This window comes from Rhamphochromis sp. 'chilingali', assembly GCF_963969265.1.
Source record: "Rhamphochromis sp. 'chilingali' genome assembly, chromosome: 20".
Lineage (NCBI taxonomy): Eukaryota > Metazoa > Chordata > Actinopteri > Cichliformes > Cichlidae > Rhamphochromis > Rhamphochromis sp. 'chilingali'.
In genome coordinates, this window is record NC_137947.1 from 30,725,166 (window position 1) to 30,742,533 (window position 17,368).

A 17,368-nucleotide genomic window follows, 5' to 3' on the forward strand; every position below is an offset into this window, starting at 1 on the left:
TCCAAATGAGCAGAGGAGAGAGAAGAGAGAAAAGCAGACAAACAAGACCAAACAAAGTGTGGGAGAGAGCAGGCAACAGGTTTTATATCTCACAAAGAAAATGCCTTTAAAAATGTTTGAAACCCAAAAACAGATAAACGAGGAAATATTTTCTTTCTCGTTAGTAAATTTCTGTTTCTACCAAGCAAAAGGACAACAAGCATGTCCCTCCCACCTGCTGACGAAATATCAGATGACGATTTTTTGACATAAATCACAATTCCGAGATGATCGCTTTATGTTATATAAATAAAATTATTGGTTTCTTAACTTTAAGCAATGTGATTTTAAAAAATATTAATGAATGCACTTATTTATCTAATAATTATTTTTAATTACGTATTTTCTATTCTTGCTTTTTTGATTGGACCTTTTTTGCAGGTATTCGTTGATTCTTGTTGCGTTTATATTTGCTTGAATTACTTAAATTCACAGAGATTGTGAAAGTTTCAGCACCAACATGCGTTTATTCTTACAAAGGTTCTTTCGTTCTCTCTTCTAAAGCTCATGTTGCCCACTGTCTGCCGTTATTTCCTCCTCTCTCTAGCTCTCTCTCTCCCGTGTGTGTGTGTGTGTGTGTGTGTGTCTGTGTGTGTGTGTGTGTGTGTGTGTGTGTGTGTGTGTGTGTGAGTGAGAGAGAGAGAGAGAGAGAGAGAGAGAGAGAGAGAGAAGCTGTGCTCTCCAGGCGCCTCCTCCTCCTTCTCCAAACATGGCGCCGGCCCGCAGCTGTGCTGCCTCCCCGTCAGACGACGCAGAGAGGGAGAGAAAGAGAAGAAGAAGCGGGTAGAAACTCGCCCCAAAGTTTAGGAAAAAAACTTAATTTAAAACCAAGACTGCTTCGTGCTTTTTAAAGTACATCGGAGACTTTACGCGCCGCTTTTGGAGACGTTTACGCGTCAGGCTGTGCGCGTAACGGAAAGCCCACCTGTCCGACGAAGGTAGATTTCACTCCGTTTCTCGTAGGATGTGAGTCTTCCTGATTTTTGTGAAATAACGGAGCAGAGCGAGCAGGCAGCCGGGGGACTCGGGGTCAGAGCTGGCTCTGGTTAAAAACATGTGCAGCCCTGTGACCAACAGCAGCACAGAGGCTGTAGAGGAGTGAGTCTTTCCAGGGGACGGGGAAAAACGCAAAACAACGTTTCCACTCTTCCACGCTCAGAGGATGGATGGAGAACATTCTGCGCTGTCAGGAGTTGAGAGGGAGAGAGAGAGGCTCCCACCAATTTACAACAGCTCCCCTCCTGCTGTAAGAAACCCGCCTTTTATCTTTATCTATTCCACAACAGAGCGATCCCTGTCATCCCTTTCTGTTTGTTGTACAGAAAACATGTTTCAGGTGCTACTGGTTGTTCTGGTGATAAGGAGGCATATTTGAAAAGTTATAAAAAAATAAGCAATGTTTGAACATTACAGGTAGAAATGTTAGACATCATTATCCCGTTTGAAAAAGACAATATATGAATTCAGGGTAAGGTTTTTCATGCATGTGCTTTAAAAAGCAAACCAATGACAGGTTTTTAGGAAGCATTCATCTTTGCAACTGGTGCAGGTTCAGGAACCGCACTGGGGTCTGTGTGCCCATACTGTTACATTCAGAACTGATTGTTTGAGTTTTACTGTGTAATAATAGATATCAGGCGTTTCGTGTTCTAAGAAATAATAAAAAAACGTTATGCAACACAAACCACGGTAATTAGAGCAAAGGATTTTACTGCAGGTCATCACTGCATGAGTCTCTCAGCGTGCATCTTTTTTAATGCAGTTTCACATTCCACTTGATCCAAAATCATTTTGTAATAAGACAAAAATCTTCACTGTTTGTACTTCAGGAATCGGGTACATGGATTTGAACTTGTGTAAAGTCCCCTAAACTTCCTGAACAGATAGAAAAGTGACATTTAACAAAAAAAATAAATAAAAGACTGCACTTTTGTTGCTTTTTGGAAAAAGTGATGCCCCTGCCTTACATAATGATGCCTGACTCCAGTTCTCCAGCAGTGATGTAATCATTCGAACACAGAGCCGGGCGCTCGCCTCGCTTGTTGGGCTTTTCACCGGCGTTGTTTTCGGTTTGGTTCTCTGTGTCACTTTGGAGCAGACTGGCGGGCTCGCTGGCTGCTCGGTTGATGTCATCTACATTGTGTCAGGGAGCAGGAATGTGCAGATCAGAAGGTTCGGGGCTAATAAACAGTCTGTAACTGCTGAGACCCACTCTGTCTGGAAATGCCATAAAGTGGCCGCATGCGCTTTTTCTCTCCGGGGCTTTGGCCTGACTGATTCTGATTCTTCTTCAGAAGTTTTCTGGCTGCTTAGGCTCAGTGCGAGCTGAAAAGATTCAGGCTTCAAGTTTGGAGAAACAGCTCCTGGAGACAGTGGCTGCCATTGTTTTACCCACCAGTAAAAACAGACCAATTGAAGGCAGCTGGTGCTCCCTGTTTTTTTTTTTTTTTTACCTGATCCAGAATTCTTGTTTCTGAGAGTTGCCCGATGATGAGAAAGCATGTTATTATCTGGAAGACTTTTTCCAGACCTCCAAGAGTTTGATGAGCTGATGGTCTGGTTACTTAAGTCAAGTAAAACCTGACTCAGCAGATTCATGACAAACATTTTTTTGGGTTTCAAGCTTTGATTGTTGGGTTCTGCTGTTTTTCTCTGAAAGTATTTCAACTGTGAGTTATTGCATATAAAATCAGCCAAATCTGAAATAAAGCCGGTTTAAAGGTTTTAATTCCTTGACTAAATAGAAACTCGACTTTTACATGTGTTACAAGTTGTTAGAATATGACTGTGTCACACACAGAAGATGAGCCTTGTGTTAATTGTTATATTGAGATTGAAATAAAAATAGTTTCTCTGAATTTTTTTTCATGTCACTGTGGGATGGTGCTTCAGGGTTTAGCACTGGGAGCTCACAGGTGGACGCTCCTCCTGTTCTCCCAGGTTTGTCCTGGAGCTGGCTTAGTTCTCGGCTCAGGGAATTCTTAAACGCTTTGCTTCCAGGTTTAAAAAAATCTTTGATAGACTTCCATTTATATGGTTCCACTCCACACAAACTTTCACAGTAGCATCTCTGTAGATATGCTGTAGCCACATGGTTATATTTGAGCATTTCCATCATCCATCTGACGCCATCCACGATTATTTTGATGTTGGACAGTCTCCTTTGTCTTTGTTTAGCAGTTCAGCCGCTGGTAAGCAGCTAGCCCTGGCCCTTTATTCTTTCATGTTTTCTCTGTTGATCATTGCCATGGCAACATGTTTCAAGTACCTGCTGATTAGCCTATTAAGAAAAGCCTTGAAGCATAAATTAAGTGGCACAAGCTGAGTGCGATTTGATTTGAAGATGACTTTCCGAGAATGCCTTTGACAGACCTGGCTCGCGTTCATCTAATCCATCCATGATAATCCATAACCAGGGAATTCAGTTTAAAATGAATTACATGTGGATTTGAAGATGAGATTCCCAGTTTGGAGGAGAAAATAACTCCAAATATAAGAATGTTTATCAGACAGAAATGATTTTTTGTACAGATTGCCTGGGTGACATTCGTGTTTATCCACAGCAAACAGCCAGCGTGCTAACTGAATCTTCGCTGACAGCTCGCTAGAAATTGAAAGAGCAGCAGTGCTTCAGTGAGTGTGTCTGTGTTTGTGTTCATCTCAGCTTCAGACTAAACTCAGAACTCCACAGAAACTCTTGGTGTTCCCCTAGTTTCCCTTTAGTCCCCTGTCCAGGGTGACATCGGGGCTTTCCTTTGACTTTGAACACAACACGCCGGCTCTGAGATGAGCTTCAGGTTCTCTTTGAACACGCAGTGCACATCTGATTTCTGCATCTTAAAGAAAGAGCTCAACTTTATTTGCTTTGCCACTGCAGACAGCGCGTCCTCAGTATAAGCAGGACTGATCATCAGAGCACGTGACCCTGGTGTAACCTGCAGTGTTTCACGTCACTTTTTGGTATAATCTCAGCTCGCTTCACATCTCCAGCAAGGTGGTACTAAATAACGAGGCTCCTGGGAACTGTGCACGATTACTAAACCAAAAAAAAGAGCCAGGCAGTACTGGGCTACTCTATCAGTGGTTTGGGGAGTTTTTCTTCAGCCCCAGATATTGGCGCTTGGTGAAAAATCCTAACGGGACTAATGCTTGCTTTATTTTGCCATGACCGGTCTCCAAACTGATGCCAGACTTGTGGTGATGATGCTGATGATGATGCACCAGAATGAGCTCACTGATTCTGTGAGCCATCTCGGATAAATGTTGGCTGCTCATTGGAGCTGATTTCAGCCTAAATCAACCCAAACCAGCTGACTTGAACACAAGTTTAAATCTGGGATCCAGAGTCAGACTCACATCTGGTGCTGTGCTTCCAAAACTCAGCCAGATCTGGCATCATTAAGCCGTGCTTACTCAAACTTGATGAGGAATAATGTCTGTGTATTTGGAAACCATTTCTAACAGACTGTTGAGTCTTTGTGTTCAGGAAGCAGACTGTACATCAGCTGCAGGTCAATCTGCTGGATGAGATCGTGAACTGAAGCATCTATAGCTGGTGTAAAGACAGTGCTTCACGTTTATATACAGCATATTCGATCTGATTAGAGATGAGCAGCTGACAGAGGAGAGGCTGAGCAGAGTGTGTGAGACACAGTCAGACGCTGAGCTCTTCGTGGCGTGGTTTCTCTCTGGATGACAGCATTTCCTCTCAGACTAAATGACTGAGCAGAGCCGGACACGACGGAAATCACAAGACTGCTGCTAAAGCCGTTTAATTATTGTCAGATGTGAAGCGGGATCTAGTTATCGAGAAAACTTGAGCAGGAATGATTTGTTGACAGCCTCATTTCCTTGATCGAGTTGTTTATGCTGCACGCTTTCCCGGACATCACCTGTCAATCAGCTGGCGTGGGCAGGCCTGTGGCGATGATGAAAGAGTGAGTGATGTGGCTTCACTGGGAGAGGACTGTAATTATACACACATCACTTCTAAGGGAGTGATGCAGGAAAGCAGCTCTGCATGAAGAGAACGAAGAAGTTTACAGCGGCGCTTCGGGCTCTGTGAGGTCTTCAACACCGTGGCAGCATGTCGATATTTAGCATCTTAGTTTGGCTTTTTAGTGCACTAATTAGCACCATTTATAAAGCAAATATACTTATATACAGCATATATACCATATATACAGCAAACTGATGTCAGTGTCATTAATTTCATGAACATTTATCAATAAAAATGTTCTTAATGGAAACCAGCTGAGCTGATAAATGATAATAAATGCAAGTAAAAAATGTATAAAATATCTCAACAGTGTCGTTGTTGGTCACAGTTATGGGATGGTAATATGACAGTTCCAAATCAAACATGTTAGTTCAGACATCAACGTCAAGCTCAGCCACAATCCCAGCCCCTGAGATTTACTGGGATTGTGGCTGAGCGTGACAGTGCCAACCCACATCATGATGGCTCAGCTGATACCTTTCTACATATCACAAACTGCATGTCGGCTGTGTTACTTAGGCTGCTTTAGCTTGCCCGCAGTTCTTGCCCATCTGCCGGCTGCTTTGCAACCCACCTCCACCTTTAGCTTAAGATCGTTTTTGATTGTGGGCACAAAAGCAGTGACGAGCAGTCAGGCTTGCAGCGTTATTGGGGTTTGCTGCTAATTAAAGGGGAAAATAGGTCTAAAGGAACCTTTCAAAAGATTTAAGTAAATGCATATCAGTATCTGTTTTTAAAAACTTTTTAACACCAAATTGTCCTCTGAAGATATATAAGATAGAGTCCTTACAATAGGGACAAGATGACAAGAGACAGCAATACAAGCTACATTGTAGCCACAGCCACCCCTTTGCAGGCTGCAGGACACTGCTGCCAGGCCCTCTGACCACCACCAGTAGGCAACGGGTGAAGTGTCTTGCCCAAGGACACAATGACAGAGACTGTCCAAGCCGGGGCTCGACCTTTCGATTACAAGGCGAACTCCCAACTCTTGAGCCGTGATCGCCCCAATCTCCAAGAGAGATCTGCTGTGATTATTTGGATGTTAAATACTGGTTTTGTTGTCAAATAGCTGTATGAGTCTGAATGTAAGTTTGCAAAAAAATTCAAAATAAAAACATTCAATACTGAGGAAACATGTATATCCTGACTTTTGTGGAAATGTCCTTAAACAGCTGTAGTTAAAACACCAAATGTCAGGCTCGCAGAGTCTCAAGAAGAAAAGCCAACGAGTTAGAAAGCTGTGCATTAAACGCTTTTTGCAGAATTTCTCAACCTGTGGCGATTTAACGAACTCAGATGGAGCAACTGCTTTACTGCCTGCACTGAGTGAAATTTAAATGCACTTTAATTTGAAGTAATGAGAATCTTCTTCGACATGTGATTTATTGAATGATTTCAGTGTCTGCTTTTGTATTCCTGCATTAATTCTGGGTTTTCAAAAAGTGTTTGATCTGATTTGAGTGAAAAACCTGTTGCATCTCATTAACACTGTGGAACGTCTGAGCTGAGAGATGAGATGAAAGGGCACGTGTCGGCTCGTGTGTGTGTGTGTGTGTGTGTGTGTGTGTGTGTGTGTGTGTGTGTGTGTGTGTGTGTGTGTGTGTGTGTGTATCTGTTGTACTATTTGTATTCTGCGTGACGTGTGACACATAAGACTGCACATACACAAATGAGCCACAACATTAAAAGCACTGCTGGGTGAATCACCTTGTTACAATTCAGTGTGCATTAAGAAGACCTCCTAACTTTGAGCCTGTTCAAATGGACTAGTTATAAAAATTTGAACTACTACCCAGTTGTGATGAATGGGGAAACTATTCATAGAGACCAGAGAGCATTTTTCTGTGTGTGTAAGACCGTAAACGTATGTATATCTACTGTGAAGTTGGGTAATTTTACGTTGGGGTCTATTGGGACTGACTTTGGAAGCAGCCTCAAGTGGACGTTAGAGGAACTGCAGCTACTGGCACTCCCACTTTGGCTTTGTTTTTCAGCCTGGAGGTTTCTGCATGAACGAAAGCACACCCCACGCATTACAGGCCTCACCCACAGCCCACAGGACTGTAAGCTGCCTCAGTAGCACAAGAGAGACACATACAAAATGAGACAGGTGGTTTTAATTATGTGGCTGATCGTCTATGCCATCATCGTAATCTGTTCTTTTTTTGAAAATGTAGCATGTACCTGACTGTTTTTCTGTTCTTTTTAGTGCTTTAGAGAAAATAACATGGAAAAACAACTGTGTGTGTGTGTGTGTGTGTGTGTGTGTGTGTGTGTGTGTGTGTGTGTGTGTGTGTGTGTGTGTGTGTGTGTGTGTGTGTGGGCTGTCGTCAGGGCTAAAAGGGCTAAAATTCTGTTCACAATATCCCTCAGGGTCTCATTTCTTTTGAAACTGATTCATTTTGAATGGATGATTAACTGTCTTCCCGTTCCATCACCTGAACACAACACTGCTGGTGCTGCTGCTGTGTGTGTGTGTGTGTGTATGTGTGTGTATGAGAGAGAGAGCGTGGTGTGTTTGCGGCTGTCATGAGCGGCTGCTGTGCATCTGTTGAACTCCCCACCTCCTCTTCCTTCCACCTCTCAAGCCTCCTCTACGATCTGTTCTCTCCATCTGTTCTTTCATTTCCATTTCTTCACTGACTTCCTGTCTCATATCCTCCTTCATTTTCCCCCACTTTCTCCCATCTTTTCTGCATTACTTCACTTTCCCTCACTTATCCTTCTTTCCTGCTCTCTCTTTTCAACATGCTTTCTCATCAATCTTCTCATCTTGTTACCACATTTTTCTCATTGCACTTGTGGTTCACAGACACCTAAAACTCATCAAATACCAAAAAGATTAGAAGTGTGATTCATCACAGAGAAGACTGAGTGAATATTAAGTTCATTCATTCGGTTCAGGTCATGTTGTCATTGTCTGTTCATGCAGCTGAAAACCTGATTTCATTTAGAGTGTCACGGTCTGGCTGGGGCAGACCGTATGTGTTGCAGAGGAGGACTCAAACGCAGACCAAAACGTAGTGTGGATAAACAAAACAAGCCGTTTGAGGCTAGCAATGAGGGTAAAAATAATCGGGCATCGGTGAAAACTAAACAATAACCTAAACTGGGTGAACTAATAACAAAACATGAAAAAGCTTAACCATAGTGAACTGACATGGGTACCTGGGGATGAGACATGGATGAGCAGACGACCTGACAATGGCATGCAGAAAACAAAGGGCTTAAATACATACATGAGGTGATCAGGGGAGGTGGAGACACATGGGGGAAACAGCTGACAGACATAAACCTAATGACAGGACCAGGAGAGGAAAGCTAAATACAATAAACAAAGAACACATGACATTGTCAGAATAAAACAGGAAATACTAAAACTAAAACATGACAACACAACTTAACAGACCTAATATGTGATGAATAAATACAAACCCCCAAAACATAGAAAACCCAGGAACAATAACTGCCTAAACTAAAGGCAGATAGGAAATAACACAAACTAAATCACATAACAAAATGAGACAAATACAAACATGAACTCAGAGCGCTGGGTCAGAGACCCAGCCTGTGACAGAGCCCCCCCCCCTCAAGGGCGGATTCCAGACGCCCAAAACCTCGAAAAACAAAACCAAAAACAACCCACCAAGGGCGGGCGGTGGGGGTCCAGGACGGAGGGCCAGAAACAAGGCCAAAAAAACCAAAATGTCCATCAAAATCACAGGAGCACAGGGAACAGTTCATGACTCCTCAGGGGGCCGACCCGGAGGGTGACGGTCCAGAAAATCATAGTTCATGTGATCAGGGGGCCGGCCCGGAGGCCGACGGCACAGAAGTCCATGGTCGAACAGTTCCGGGGGCCGTCCGTGCGGACGGCAATGGTGGCGACATGGAAACCGTTCAGGGGGCCGACCGTGCGGACGGCAACGGCGTAGAAACAGTTCAGGTGGCCGACCGTGTGGACGGCAACGGCGTAGAAACAGTTCAGGTGGCCGACCTCGACGGCGGTGACGTCCAGCAGGTGGCCGAAGATTCCCAGGTGCAGAGCGAGGCTTGGGCGGCGGCATAACAGCCGTAGGACCAGGCGACGCTGAAGCAGAGGCTGGACCAGGCGTAGCAGAGGCCGGACCAGGCGAGGCAGAAGCAGAAGCCGAGGAAGACTCGGATGAGGCCGAACCAGGCGAGGCAGAAGCTGAGGCCGGACCAGGTGAGGCAGAAGCAGGAGCAGAGGCCGAAGCCGGACCAGGCGTAGATGAAGACTCTGACGAAGCCGGACCAGGCGTAGATGAAGACTCTGATGAAGCCGGACCAGGCGAAGACGAAGACTCTGATGAAGCCGGACCAGGCGAAGACGAAGGCTCTGATGAAGCCGCACCAGGCGAAGACGAAGGCTCTGATGAAGCCGCACCAGGCGAAGACGAAGGCTCTGATGAAGCCACAGCAGGCGAAGCACAGGCTGGAGCTGCAGCAGGCGAAGCACAGGCTGGAGCTGCAGCAGGCGAAACAGAAGCAGAATCTGAAGGTGGCTGGACGGGCTCCTCGGGCCCCCCAGCTGACGTGGCTTGAGGCTGGTGCGGTTCTCCTGAACCCCCAGCTGACGTGGCATGAGGCTGGTGCGGTTCTCCTGAACCCCCAGCTGACGAGGCATGAGGCTGGACGGGCTCCTCGGGCCCTCCAGCTGACGAGGCATGAGGCTGGACGGGCTCCTCGGGCCCTCCAGCTGATGAGGCATGAGGCTGGACGGGCTCCTCAGGCCCTCCAGCAGACGAGGCATGAGGCTGGACGGGCTCCTCGGGCCCTCCAGCTGACGTGGCATGAGGCTGGATGGGCTCCTCGGGCCCTCCAGCTGACGAGGCATGAGGCTGGATGGGCTCCTCGGGCCCTCCAGCAGACGAAACTTGAAGCCGGCTGGGTTCACCCGAACCCCCAGCAGACGAAACTTGAAGCTGGCTGGGTTCTCCTGAACCTCCAGCAGACGAAGCATGAAGCTGGCTGGGTTCTCCTGAACCTCCAGCAGACGAAGCATGAAGCTGGCTGGGTTCTCCTGAACCTCCAGCAAACGAAGCATGAAGCTGGCTGGATTCTCCTGAACCCCCAGCAGACGAAGCATGAAGCTGGCTGGGTTCTCCTGAACCTCCAGCAAACGAAGCATGAAGCTGGCTGGGTTCACCTGAACCTCCAGCAAACGAGGCATGAAGCTGGGTGGATTCTCCTGAACCTCCAGCAGACGAAGCATGACCAGCAGGTGTAGAGACCACCGGCTGGACAGAAGGTTGAGCAGGTGATGGAGCGAATGACTGAGCTGAACAATGGGGAGCTGGCTGAGCTGCACAGTGGGCTAAGGGCTGAGCTAACGGAAACACAGGAAAATGAACTATTGACTGGGCTGCTAACAGAGCTAATGACTGAGCTATAGACTGAAAAGCATGCAGTAGTGATGGTGGTGTTGGTTGCGGACTGAATTCTCCTGAGCCTTCAGTAGAAACAGGAACGGGTGCAGGCACCTGCTGGACACTAGCCACTCCCACCCGAGGAGTAGGTACGGGTGCGGAGACGGGCTGTATCCTGGCTGACCTCACCCTGGGGACCGGCATGGGTGCAGGGGTGGACTGGTTCACAGCCCCCCTCACCCCGGAAGCCGGGACAGGCACCGGCAACGGCTGGGCAACTGCCCTTCCCACCCGAGGAGCTGGTACGGGTGCAGAAACGGACAGAGCCTCAGCTGGCCTGGAAACCAGAGCAGGGACCAGCTGGGCCTCAGACTCCCTCACCCGAGGAACTGGTTCGGGTGCAGGGGTACGCTGGGCCCGAGCTGCCCTGGCAGCAGAAACACGAACAGGCAAAGGAGCAAGCTCAGAAAAAACAGTCTTAGAAACGGCAGGCTTAGGGTTAATATGTATTGGGTCGACAAAAACAGACCTAGCAAAAATGAATCCGCCGTCCACTTCATGTTTAGCAGTCTTAGTATTAGCAGTCCTTGGGTTAATAGTTTTCGAAATCCTTGGGTTAACAGTTGTAGAGTGAGCTGACTTGGGGATGACTGAACCAGACTTAACAAAACCTGAACTGACAGAACCTGAACAGACGGAAGTGGAACTGAGTGTGTTTGTCCTGGTAACGTAATTAACAGTCTGTCCTTTAACCCTATGTGCAGGCTTAGGCGAGCGGGAATTGTCTTTCATCCCTCCCTGTGTAGAGGGAGTAAAACAAAACGGATCCTCCCAGTCCACGTCGTCATCCATAAGGGAAATTCCCCATGGATCGGAAGTGAGCCGAATGTTGTTAGCATCAGACGGGTCGTGAGGGTAATAGTCATTGTTACTCACCACCGTGAGCTCGGCATTGTCCAGTTTATGGCGACGGGCGCGCTGCTTCCTTCGAGTGGAGGAAGCCGGCGGAGCGAGCGACTGAGCCCCCGGTGCACAGAACGGAGACACCGAGGCTGGAGCGTGAGCGCCTGAAGCCACACGGAGGACTCCCACCTGAAGCGAGCGAGGCTTAGATGCAGGCAGCGCAACAGGCAGGGACTTTCGGCAGCTCTTGGGACCTCCGAGAGCTAGCCGAGTCCCGTGGAAAATGCGCTCGTAGTCGGGGGTACGCCACGGCTTCCAGCGGAGCTCCTCCTCCAGCTGGGCGAAGGCTGCCTCCCGACGCTCGTAAAGCTCGCGGTCTGCTGAGTCCATAGTGGTCAGGTCGTACTGTCACGGTCTGGCTGGGGCAGACCGTATGTGTTGCAGAGGAGGACTCAAACGCAGACCAAAACGTAGTGTGGATAAACAAAACAAGCCGTTTATTGAGGCTAGCAATGAGGGTAAAAATAATCGGGCATCGGTGAAAACTAAACAATAACCTAAACTGGGTGAACTAATAACAAAACATGAAAAAGCTTAACCATAGTGAACTGACATGGGTACCTGGGGATGAGACATGGATGAGCAGACGACCTGACAATGGCATGCAGAAAACAAAGGGCTTAAATACATACATGAGGTGATCAGGGGAGGTGGAGACACATGGGAGAAACAGCTGACAGACATAAACCTAATGACAGGACCAGGAGAGGAAAGCTAAATACAATAAACAAAGAACACATGACATTGTCAGAATAAAACAGGAAATACTAAAACTAAAACATGACAACACAACTTAACAGACCTAATATGTGATGAATAAATACAAAACCCCAAAACATAGAAAACCCAGGAACAATAACTGCCTAAACTAAAGGCAGATAGGAAATAACACAAACTAAATCACATAACAAAATGAGACAAATACAAACATGAACTCAGAGCGCTGGGTCAGAGACCCAGCCTGTGACATAGAGGTTCTGACTCAAGAGCTAGAGCACCACTAAGTGCTGGTTTCTTGGTGTTATGGGTGAAATCTGGGCTTAAAATGTTCACAATCGAGTTGAAGTCCTAACCTGGATCATCTAGAAGAGATAGAAAAAAGGAGAGAAGATGGAGGTTGTGTCTGGTTTTAAAGGGCTCCATAGTTCTGTTTTAGTTTGTATGTGATTGGATCTCGGAAAATAAACAGAGCTGGTTTTCCATAAAGTTTTGGAGTAAAGGTTTGTGTGTGTAGCTGAAGTCATGTCCGGTAGTCTCTCACTAAAGCTGGCATCTCCACTTTGATTCTTCACGTTTCTCTCAAGGTAGACTGGTGACGTTGATTATGGAGTTACAGACTGAAGCATTTGAGACTTCAGGACTTTGCAGCGGTTCAAAAAGATAAAACAAAGGAGGAGATAACTGGTCTGTTGTGCGTGCATGCAAAAAAACTTTCTTTCCACTCGTCTTCATGATCATGTTTTTGTGTGGTAGGGTTTGGGGCGAGGAGCCAAGCAGCCTTTTCCATCTCTGGGCACCTTCATCTCCACGCTCAGCCAGAGGAGGGACATGGCTGGACGTGGACTGGCTGGTGGCATCATGGGCAACTTGACCGGTAACCACGGACTCAGACACGGTGAGTTCAGACACAACTTATTATTATTTCAGCAAACAGAGTGGTTTTGCCCCTTTTCTGTCTTTCTTTGCACATCGAAAAAGGAAATTTAATCAAATTTCCCAAAATGCTGTCTCTATCCTCCATTCTGTGTTCGTGCCTTTGGTCCAGGACCAGATTAGAGCTTTGGCTTTCAGGAAATGACACCGGACTCGAGCTAGCATTCATAAAACATTATGAGTAAAAATAAAAAATAATTTAAAAAACAGTTAAAAAAAACTCGATCCATCCATCTTCTTCCGCTTAGCAGGCTCGGGTCACGTGGGCAGCAGCCTAAGAAGAGAAGCCCAGACTTGCCTTATTGTGGTGGAGAGGTTTGTGTGTTGCAGGGATCCCAGGGGCTTTGTTGTCTGGGGGCTTTTGCCACCTGGCAGGGTCTCCCATGGCAAACTGGTCCTGAGTGAGGGACCAGACAAAGAGCGATTCAGAAGAACCCTATGAGTAGAACACCAAGGGAACAGTTCACCCTTCCCGGGATAGAGTTACCGGGGCCCCGCCCTGGAGTCAGGCCCGGGAAGGGGGCCGAACGCGAGCGTCTGGTGGCTGGGCCTTAGTCCATAGGGCCCGGGCACAGCCCGAAAAGGGGACACGGGCCCATCAGCAGCCAGGAGCGAATTAAAACTGTTTTGGCAAAATCTGCCTGTTGAAAGAACCTGACTGGAGAAGCACTGCTCTGTAAACCCAAACGCTAAAAGGATTTAAATAGGAGAATTATTTGGAGTTATTTGTTGCATTCTCCCTTTTTTCCATTGATTTTTTTTACATTATTTTAAGCCAGACTTAAAAAAACGTGTAATGTGCATCTAAGTTACTGCAATAATGCTGAAGCGTTCCAGCAGAATTAGACTGTTGAGCTGTCATTGGGAAAACACAGACACACAACCATTCGCACTGCACCACTGTGCCGCAGACACTGTGACAACTGATTCATATTAATGAAAAATATTTGAACTGACATAATAAGAACTTTACCATAGACATCATACAGAGATCAAGAGATATGACACTCACAAACCCAAACGATGAAGATGGTGTGATGTTGTGAAACTATGTGCATGCACAGTTTGATGCTGCTGCTGCAAATGGAATAAAGTATTTAAAACCTGATTTAGGGGCAAAGGTGCCAAACCTCTGAAGTGTTGGCATTGATATGAAAGGTTTGGCTTTCTGCTGGCATATTTAGATAGGATTAAGTTTTGAGACTTGCTTCCAGAAGCACTTTAAATATTTGATTACGTGCAAAATGCACTACTTTACTGCAAAAAACATTGAAACTCTTAGAGCTTTTGATGTTTAGGTTCTTCACCATAAAAGCAATTGTGAGGCTTCTCTGTGGTTTTAAATGTGTAGATGGAAACACTTTGCCTTTAGCATCTTTAGTCAAATTGAACTTGTGGCTTTTTTACTTCTACTTGTGCAACAAGCTTTGCTCCGACTTCCTGTCGTCTGAATCGGCACTGCTTCATTCCAAAGCAGTAAAGCTGCTCAGTGTTTTGTAATATTGTTCGCCGCCTCTTTGCTCTCTTGGAAGCACCGATCCCCGTCCTCGTCTGCGATGTAATGATGTGTTACTTCCTCTGTTTACAGTGTGCTTGATGTATGCACTCACACTCTGTTTATGCTGCCTGCAAATGATGACATCGCTACTCTGAAATGAAAAGCTTTGAAAAGGAAGAAGAAGAGAAAAAGCTGTGCGGCTGTGGATTTCAACATCCCGCAGTGTGAGAAGATCAGACGCCTTCACTAATAACGAGACACTTACAGACATTTTTAAGGGGTGATTCAGATCTCAGCTGACTCACAGTTGAAGCTCAAGTCACTTAGACTCAAGAGCTGGAAACAAGTAATAATTACAAATGGTTTGTTCTCCTGCACGTGAAGCATTTTTGGGCAAGTGGCATAAAAAATGTGTTTAGATAAGGTTTTTAGTTTCTCTTATTAAATTAGCATTGCAGTTATCAGATTGCGAGCTTTTCTGCGTGGCTTTAATTATTTTTTCATTGTGAGTGTTTTGACGGTAAAGGGGATGCTGCTTCCTGTTAAAGGCGTGGTTGTTTTTAAATGCCGCGTGAGAACAGAGACCCGGCGGAGCACCCACCAGCCCACTTTGTCACCACGGCTACTGATGCCAGAATAATTATACAAACCTCCGCCCCAAATCAAAACCATATGAAAGTGAAAACCATCAAGACACACACATGAAATATTGTTGCATTCCTCGGGCCCGTTACAGTCGGCCAGCCTGCTGGATAATCACCACAATTTGCTACTTCATCTGTAACGTGTTACGGGTTTTTGTAGAGATTTGTCAAAATAAAAGTGGAGTTTGGTCTCAGAAGGAACACTGTTCCACTGCAGCGTGATATGACTCAATGCAGTAAATATATAAAATGGCTAAATTGGTTGAACGAAGTGCAAAAGTCTTGAACCACCACTATTTTCTTTGTATGTACTTCCGGTGAGCTTTCTCGTCATTTTTTAAAGTCGTCTTGAGTAACAGTTCTCGAGGCTTCTGCAGGTCTTTCAAAGTCCTTCTTTGGACTTTGGCTGCTTTTGCACTCGTTTTCAGTCCCAGCCTGGTACGTGATCAGTTTCAGAGAAGTGTCTGTTGAAACAATCAGATATAAAAAGGTAGCTAACTTAACAGACAATATAGCAAAAAAATAAATAAAAAACAAATTTTAAATCGAATCTTTAGGAACTGTTTTACTTGTAGCCTCTGGCAAAAATACCTCATATGTTCCTATTTCTTTTGCTAAAAATATGAAAAATGTCAAAGATGTCACAGTGTGACTGAAACAACATTTTTGCACCAATGCGGTGATTTCCAAAGAACTTTAGCTGCCATGTCTCAGAATCCTTAAAAAAGTTGTGGAAACTATGTACATGGAAGACCAATGAAGAAGTTTACATATCCACTGGTGTTTGACTGCAGTGACTACTCTAGTTTTTAGCGCTTGACTTCATTTTTCTGCCCCAAAGGTTGCCACTTGATGCATGACTAAGTTAAACAGAATAAAAAAAATGCATAATTGTAATAAACAGTAGTCATGTAGCCATGTGCTCACACATAGAGCAGGTAACCAGCAATCATATTTTGCTGTGACGTGACTGAATAAGAAGCTATCACTGTGCAACTTGCCTCACAAACAAGGTGCACACATCATCTCCAGTCTGATGCTTGCTTTGTTCAGAAACCTCTGCAGCAATGAAAGCAGGATTGAATGGAAAGCACTTGAAAACACTTTGGGAAGATCTCTCTCACCCATCATCAAGAGACATCAAAGTAAACTCTGGAGAAAGAAAGAGAAGGAGGAAAAAGATGAATGTGACTCTTATGATCAAAAGGTGTCATGACAACGGATGCTTGTTGTTGTCAGCCCTGCGCTCAGTGATATACGAGCTGACAAAGCAATGATAATTAGGATGGTGAGGGACAGGGGAGTGAAGATGGAAGGTGAGATTTAACAATATGTTCTTCTCCTTATTGCAGCTTTGTTTCCTCTTTGATTATGAATTTCTGTCTGATTTCATTAATGAAACAACTAATTCCTTCATCGAGGAGAATTTCATGACAGAAATGGAGCATAATGAAAAAAAGAGCCAATTCAAATTTGGTTCCAATCCAGATAATTTTATTCAAAATAGTTAAATAGTCCTGGCTTTGGCAGACAAAGCACAATCTAAATGCTTTTGTAGTTGATTCATTTCATGGACCGTTTGCATGTTTGATATTCTTGATCCACAGAGGATGGCTTGTTCCTTTTCATCTTCCTTCACAATCACCATCAATACAAAGTTTACTTTTGATCAGCGGTTTGATCCATTGTCTGGAATGCTCTTTGGACAGTTTCATGGTTCAGAACGTCTTGTTTTGTGCGCAATCAGATACACACAGAGCAGCACAAGATGTTTGGACTGATGGAGAAAAGTAAAAGGTAAACCAGGTACTAAATCCTCAGCCAACACCGAACCAAACTGGCAGCCTGCTGACACAAGTGCACTCGGGGGGCATCTTTCACTGAGGCTGAGAAAATCACAACGAGTGATGAAATGGAAATTTCTATTTGAAATCTACTTCTACACATTTTTTTTCACTATTGGATTAATTACTTTTTCTAAAACAATGATTTCTTCATTGTAGCATCTTTCCTCACCCTCGGGACAAAATGCAGACATTTAGCTGTTCTGTTGGTGGATGAGAGGAGTTTCTCTGTGATATAACACGTGCCCATCTCTGTTCTTGTGTCCCTTTTATCTTCTGCTTGCACAATCCTTCCACTTCTGCAGAATGAGCATCCACAATGCACCTGGACAGGG

General features: G+C 45.3%; 1 protein-coding gene across 1 annotated transcript in view; it reads left to right on the top strand.

Moving 5' to 3' along the window:
* Window positions 1-748: 748 nt before the first annotated feature.
* hectd2 (HECT domain containing 2) overlaps window positions 749-17,368 on the top strand; it is a 63,926-nt gene continuing 47,306 nt past the window's right edge. Inside the window, exons 1-2 of the mRNA XM_080869887.1 lie at window positions 749-1,285; window positions 12,868-13,009. Coding sequence (XP_080726013.1) covers window positions 1,202-1,285; window positions 12,868-13,009 — 226 coding nt within the window. The 5' untranslated portion in view covers window positions 749-1,201. The remainder of the gene's footprint in view (window positions 1,286-12,867; window positions 13,010-17,368) is intronic.